This window comes from Montipora foliosa, chromosome 3, assembly GCF_036669935.1.
Source record: "Montipora foliosa isolate CH-2021 chromosome 3, ASM3666993v2, whole genome shotgun sequence".
NCBI classification, from domain to species: Eukaryota; Metazoa; Cnidaria; class Anthozoa; order Scleractinia; family Acroporidae; genus Montipora; species Montipora foliosa.
The window spans coordinates 49,607,009-49,614,508 of record NC_090871.1 but is presented as its reverse complement, the minus strand read 5'-3'; the positions used below and the strand labels follow the sequence as shown (position 1 = coordinate 49,614,508).

Below are 7,500 nucleotides of genomic sequence, written 5' to 3'. Positions count from 1 at the left end.
TCACAAAATTAACCGTGTCACACGAGAGAGTTACATTTTGAAGTCACGATCTCGCAGCCGTCGCCGTCGTCTTCCCTGCATAAGCTCCTAAATAACGTAGACTTAACGACGATGACCGAAGGTTAGCGACAAAGATGACGATGGCTTTTCGGGTTTTTTTATGTTTTGCTGCTTCATCTAGGAACTGAAATATTAGTCTTCCTCGGAGCCCTTTTTGCGTCGTTACGCAAAGAGGAAGAATATTGAGTTCGTTCTGTTGGTGACACACAAAGAGGCAGCGTGGAAGACTAACATTTTGTAGCTACAACGGGAAAACATGACTGAAAAGATCGAAGTCCCTAACGTCTCTTCCAGTGAAGAAACAGCGGCTGCTTTTCGGTGTGAGCTGTAAGAACATCTGTTTTCCCCTGTTACAGTGACAAAATTGTGCTTAACGTTCACAGCAGAACAACTAGGAGTAAGATTCCAGCAACAAGTATGGTAAACGGAAGCCACGTCTTCAGGAATGCACCAAAACTGAAAGAGCAAGTAAAAAATACAGTTAATTTGACATCTTTAATGTTACGATAAACCCAAATGGCATTCCCCTTTGCTTTTGTCCTTCATTACTTCAGGTAAATTCTCCTCACATTTTAATGATATGTCAGTCAGATAGGTATTGAGAATGAAGATGCTTATCAGCTTAATTAAGAGGTGTGACCTTGGTATAACGCCAAATTCTCATGACTACACAAAACAGAAATCTACGATACTAGGTAGGAGAATGAACGTGTCGATCTTGGGAATGTTACGATAAACGCAAATGGTATTCTTTTTGCTTTTGTTCTTCATTACTTCAGGTAACTCAAAACATTCAACATTTTAGTATTCTTGACTCACAGGAGTATCAGCATGTAAATTCTCCTCACATTTCGATGAAATGTCAGCCAGACATGCAGGTATTGGGAATGAAGATAATTATTAGCTTAAGAGGTGTGATATAGATATAATACCAAATTCTCATGACTACCCAACACAGAAATATATGGTACTAGTTAGGAGAATAAACGTTTCGATTTTGGGAATAAAAGTGTTAAATTCTTCATAACTGCAATGATCGCTTGCAATTACAATCTTCAGCATTCCCTCCTAATTTCGGAAATTCCTTTGGCTATGGCTCAAAATTGAATTAGTTTCGGCTTCTAGCGGGATACTTTGACATGCACTTTCACAAAGACTTCAACCGCAGAGTTTGATTCCTATGAAAGGGAGACGTGATCGTTGCACTTCAAGCATATACATTTCCTTCAATCAAACTTGATTCCAGTGGCGTCAACTATTAACAGGTGATACAAAATCCTAGGCTAATAAAGAATGACAAAGGCCCTCTCTAAAGAAAAGAACGCACGACCACATGTTAATGATATTTTCAGTGGTGACTCGGGGTTACTCGGAAAAAATCCGAGCGCTTCTTCGTAGGAGTCGACGGCGAACTTACTAGTTCGGATGCTCTAACATTGACCTATATCCTAGGAGACTCGTGGGTGCTAGGCCAGTAAACTAGGTGCACGTGACAATTGTTTCGCTATACCACCGCTAGGGCTGAAATCGTGCGTCGAAACGGAGAGTTTTCGCTATTGAAATGAATGACTGAGACGGACGGTGTGGTCCTGCGTGGTCCAGTGGTTAGGGCGTTGCGTCTGCATGCGGCTGACCCGGGTTCAAGTCCCCTTCCAACCTCTGGTTTGGATTTGTTTGCGGTTGACGGTCCAGGATTCAACTCCATCACGCTTGGTAAGAAGCCAACTGGTTGCCTCCTTCCAGTTGGGGTTCTTAATAATGTTTCTGTTAAGCTTGAATTGTTTCTTTCAAATTGTTAAAAGTGGAGTGTCTGTAAAGTAATTTGATAGCTAAGTGCACTTCAACTATAAAAAAAGCACTAGCATTACATTTTAACATTAGATTGGGCAATGGAATTTTTTCGTGTTTACATAGCCTCATCTAAACACGAAGGGGAGTTGGGAGAAATCGAGACAGTTATGCAAACCCGAGACGCAGGTCTGCCTCGAGTGTTTAGATGAGGCTATGTAAACACGGAAAAAGTCCTCTATTGCTTTTATAAAATACTTGTTAAAAATAATTCGGCAAATGAAGGAAAATGCTGTTTTTTTTTAATTTCTTGATTGATACACGCTCATATTTCCTACCAGCTAATCAAAACGCGCTTCTGACAACACATAACCAATCAACATTCATGTGATGTTACAGCCGTGTTTACATACTTTCATCTGAACACAGCTATTCACCAATGAGAGTGTGGGTACTACTTTTGTTTTATAAAACACAATGAGCAAAAACATATGCATTGCGTTTGAAATGCTGCTAATAATAATAACAATGAAAAAATCATAGTAAATAGTACAAGCCAGAACAAAACACATATAATTAATTCTTTTAACATATTTCATAACATCGGTGATAGCAATGACTAGATGATATTGACCAACCCAATTTATACTGGATTAACCGTTATCGGTCTTTTCGCCTACACATGTGAAGTTGATTGACGCCCACACACATGAAGTAGTTTCGCTAGCATAGGAAACATAAATATGTGTAGGAAATCATCTCATTAAAGCAACTGGTACATCAGGAAGATGCGTCTCTTTTCTTCTCTTCAATTTCTCCCACAAAAGATCACTGGTAGTGAATATAATTTTAAAAACTGCTCAATTTTCATAAAACTGTGTTCAGCTTGTTCTTACATGTAATTACCTGGTAAATTTTCCATAGATCAGCATGTAGAAACACAACTTAACCATGTTCCACGATGATGATTTGTTGTACTGCATAGTATTTAGTGCCATAGCAACGTGAGAATGGCAGTTATCACAGCAAATATTGTGCTAACGAAAAACAAACATAAATTACTATTTAGGTCGCCAAAAATAATTCTTTTGGTGAAAGTGGTTTTCCCTCTTGAATCACAGTCTAGATAGATATCGGGGAGATACAGAAAGAGGTATCTGGATTCGGTTTGGCGGTTATCAACTAATAGTAACTAATTGCTTTTACAACCTTGAAAAATAACATATAATTTTTAAGGGTATGTTTTCTCTGCCTGTGGTATCTGTACTTCTCCCACAGCTGTGGCTAACGGGCAGAAATAAACTGTAATCAAAGTACTATTAATGTTAATATAAGTTTCACTGTGTTTTGGCAATTACATGAATTAATTCAATTAATTCCATTACAATCAACAACGATTTAGATAAACATAAACAGGCAAAAACTACCGATAAAAGAGTCCAACGTTTCGGTGACATCTTGGCGCCATTGTCAAGGGAAACTAAATTACATGTAAATATGTAGGTGTAGGGGCCCCATTGATGTCAGTATAAATCGTCTGGCATCAGACAGAATAAAATCTATGAGTGACACTATTGGGGGTAAAAGGGTTAACTTCAAGAGACAATGTGACAATTACCACTATTAAACACTCATACCATTCTGTGTTTGTATTCTTCCGAGGCAACAGAGATGGCAACATCCCAGCTGTTCTGTAAGCTTGCAGCTTTTGATGGATTCAAGCGCCAAAATCTGTAAATAAACCATGCTGATAAGCCACTAGAAATGATAATGATTCATGCCATTTGGGGCTCAGGTTTAGACATTGTACAACACAAGCTTGAATTAATATGACCAAACTCAGGATAGGGAAGATATCTGTTTACAAACATTGCTCTAACTTGTTATTCAATTAGCCAACCACAGGAACAAAAGAGTCCCTTTGTTTCAACAGCCAATGAGGCTGTGGTTGGCAAATTGATGACAATGGGTGAGGTCAATGACATCTTCCCTATAAATCTTGATCATTAGATTTCAGCATTATAGGACAAAAGAGACTATAAATTTAACAAGAGTTTCCACACAAGTATTCTGCTTGTGTTAAATTTATACAAGTTTGGGTATTTAGTTAAACTAGCCTGAAAATAGAACAGAAACTTTGTCTCATTTATAACACTTATTTATTTATTATTCATGGGTAAAAATGATTGATTGATGCATCAAGGCCACTGAACTGGATAAGATCCAGAATGGCAAAAACGTAATCAGTGGAACAACTAAAATACCCCAACGGTAACTGATCTTACAGGAGTTATGACCTACAGTATAACAAACATCTTGACTTTAAATTACAAAACTGCATGTTTTGCAAAGCCATGCAATCATTTCTAGATCGCTAGAAAAGAATGGTGTTGACAACCTCTGCCTTAAAAAAATCACTGAAAAAGACAAGTGCTGCAGTAAAACAACAGTGTACAGTGCTTCATTCATTTCTAGACATCAAGTCTCGACTTGACACAGTAAATTGCATTTAAAATGTCTAATATTAAAATTACCTTAGCAACGGAAACCGGGATTTCAAAGGACAGATGCTTTACTAAACTGTACAGTAAGAGAAAACGTGGTTCTAACACACTTTAATAAAACAAATTAATGCACATAATTTCAAGAATATGTTATTTTACAACACTCATATTTACAAGACTCCATCAAGAAATTAAGTAAAATGTAGATGACTTACCTTGCAGGCTTCCCAAATGCCATATCATCCTCCTTTATTAACATGGTGAAGAAAACGAAAACAGTTATGACAATTACTGTTATTTACATGTACATGCACATGTAAAACAACTACATGTACAAATGTAAATGATTTCTCACTGATAATTAATTGCATTTAATGCTTATTTTTCTGATGGCACTTGACTATGCTTGAACTGTAGATCCTTAGTCCCCACATTTTTTTTATGATTTTGACAATTATAAACAAATGTATGCAAATAAAGAAAGTTTGAATGATGTTTGCGCCATATTGTTGTTGTTATTCACGGTTAGTTAATAGGAATTAGCCATTTCCAAATTCACTTTAACCCTTTCACCCCTAAACCGGCCATACTTAGTAATTTACTCTGTCTCATGCCAGATGATTTTACTCATCAATGGGGAACCCCCAGGAGTCAATGGGTTAAAGCAGCATGTTTTTGGGTTTTCCAAATGACACCCATGTCCTTACCCTAACCCTGAGGTGAATTGGCAGTAATCATGGTTCTTTAATGGAACCACAAACATCCTTGAAGACCATTGGTAAGAATACTGAATATACCCAAAATAATCACAAAGATCTTGACAAGATCCTCAAGGAAGTTTTCTAAAAATCTTTATTAGGATCCTTAAAGATCTTTATGAAGATCTTTGAAGATCCTTAAAGATCCTTTGAAGATTTTCACCAGGGTGTATGACTAGAGACTTTGAAGACCTTGTAAGATTATTGAAGATCCTTAAAGATCTTTGGTAAGATTAGCAAAGATCCTCAAAGATCTTAACAAGATCCTCAAAGGATCTTTTCTAAGATCCTTGAAGATCCTTAAAGATCCTTTGAAGATTTTCACCAGGGTGTACGACTAGCACTGTGGTTGATACATGTACATGTATAAGGACTAATAAATTTTATTATTCCTTACCGAAACATAGTAAGGGCCAGCAAAATCCCTGATTACACCTGATGACATGCCAATTCCCATATGCCCAATAAAAGGAAACATCCATCTACAAAATAAAAATAAAGACATCTTTTAACAGTATGGTATGCAATAGCTGCGGTTACACTAGCCATTTTGTCCTTGGGTAAGTGGCTTTTTCCCACGGGGAAGCAATTTTTTATGTGTAATCGATCTGCCCAAAGGAAAATTTCCTGTTGGAAATTTCTATGGATACCTCAAAAAGAACAAAAGAATTGCCCATGACAGTTCCAGATGTAAGCCTTATGGTTAACAAAACCCCAAAGCGGCTCAACCAATCACAAGATTGCCGAACGCGAGGAAAATACATGCTGTGATGAACTGTGTAAACAACTGCGGACGTGGAAATACCCAAGCACGCCTTTTCTGGCCAGCAGCAAGTCGACGTCTAAATTATAAATTGGAGAGTTGCAAGGACTAGAGAAAGCGTAACTGAAGTCGACGTCTTTGTTGCCTTCTTAAAATGAAGCGATGAATCGCAGAACTTAATTGAGGTGGACAGTTTAAGAGAAACGCCGATCATGACAATTACCGAAAATAGCCCAAAGAAAAGTTTGTTGTTCAGATGTAGATTTTCGATGTTTACTTTTTTTTTTTAGATCCTTAATTTCAATGTATTTTGTATTGTAATTAGTTTTTCAAAAACCATTTAGTGGAAAAACTAATTAAAATCTCATCTTGTCTTATCTTAAAGGTAAGTTGTCCACCAAAACAGGCCAACGTTTACCTTCCCCTTGGGTAATTTACAAGTGTGTAACCGCAAATGGAGAGTCGATCATAACCCAGGGTAAACCCAACCCCAGCCGTAACCCCAAGGTTCCCCATGGGCAAGAGGTCTAGTGTAACCGCACCTAATATTATACATGTAGCATGAAGGACATCAAGACAATGTAATCAGAAGACCGTGATCACTAGTGGGTGGGTAGCTCTGCCATGCACATCCCTGTCAAGAGGGATGCTCTTCATATCATTATTTTATTAACTTACTGTACATGTAGTTACAAGTTTCCTATGTTGAGGATAATCAGCTTTTCTTTACTTCACACACAGTTGCAATCAATCATCTTACGTGGCTACCTGCAAATTCCTTACCATCACAATCCAACACTCCATCCTGACAATACCAGGTCTCTTAAGGTATTGCACCTTACGTCATCATTGAGTTTGGGGTCAGGAATGGGGGAGGAGGGCTGGGGGGTTGGATTGGAAACAATCATGATTTTGAACATTGTAAAAATTACAATATTCACAAAATCCGAGTATAACGAATATTACTCATCCATACTCCGGGGTCGGATCATAATTGGAACGTCCCCCCTCGAGCCACTAAAAACTATACATATTGTACTTTAAAGAAAACTTGTATCTTTCTCTTTCTTTACAAGTTTATCGCTTTTTTTCCTCTGACAAGCCACTTCAAAGGTGGCCCTTTTAGAGCTGAATCTTTCCTACACAAACTTTTTTCGGCGGTATACAATGTGAAATCAGCTTGATAATTTAGCATATTATAAAATGTGTACTGGTGCGCTTGATTTAAAACTCACGAAAGCACGGGAATTGGAGTCCACACAATGCAGTAAGGATATCGGCTTCGATTTATATCAATTCTTGGGAAATTGTCCACTGGATCCATTGCATTCACTTGAAGTTTTTCATCCATCTCAGTGTGACATCAGCATAAATTCGACATTCGCCATCTTCTCATACTCAACCATACTCCTATTTTGAGAACGATTTTTTCGCTGAGGTTTACATGAAGGAGTGACATTTTCTCTGTGTAGCCGCTGAAATTAATCGCTTAGAAACCGACGCCATCCGCCATATTTGTTTTGGAGTTTGCATTGTAGCTAAAATGTAGTTATAGAGTTATAGATCGTCGTTGCTTTCTCGTTCACGTAGGTATTGTGCTTGGAATTGATGTAGTTAACTTTCACGG

At 37.7% G+C, this 7,500-nt stretch overlaps 2 protein-coding genes across 3 annotated transcripts in view; one reads left to right on the top strand and one right to left on the bottom strand.

Annotated features, from left to right (window-relative positions):
• Positions 1-7,295, bottom strand: part of LOC137997564 (transmembrane protein 222-like) — an 8,363-nt gene extending 1,068 nt beyond the window's left edge. The window contains exons 1-6 of the mRNA XM_068843638.1: positions 7,109-7,295; positions 5,508-5,592; positions 4,568-4,599; positions 3,486-3,579; positions 2,755-2,885; positions 1-516 (exon numbers count right to left, since the gene is read on the bottom strand). The exon at positions 1-516 is cut by the window's left edge and continues 1,068 nt beyond it. Of these exons, the coding sequence (XP_068699739.1) occupies positions 438-516; positions 2,755-2,885; positions 3,486-3,579; positions 4,568-4,599; positions 5,508-5,592; positions 7,109-7,224 (537 nt within the window). The 5' untranslated portion in view covers positions 7,225-7,295 and the 3' untranslated portion in view covers positions 1-437. The remainder of the gene's footprint in view (positions 517-2,754; positions 2,886-3,485; positions 3,580-4,567; positions 4,600-5,507; positions 5,593-7,108) is intronic.
• A 68-nt stretch (positions 7,296-7,363) lies between these two features.
• The window catches only part of LOC137994954 (uncharacterized), a 21,731-nt gene continuing 21,594 nt past the window's right edge, over positions 7,364-7,500 (top strand). Inside the window, exon 1 of one of the 2 annotated variants that reach the window (XM_068840533.1) lies at positions 7,364-7,499. The gene's annotated coding sequence lies outside the window, so the exon portion shown is untranslated. The remainder of the gene's footprint in view (position 7,500) is intronic. The other variant, XM_068840534.1, reaches the window with a different exon arrangement.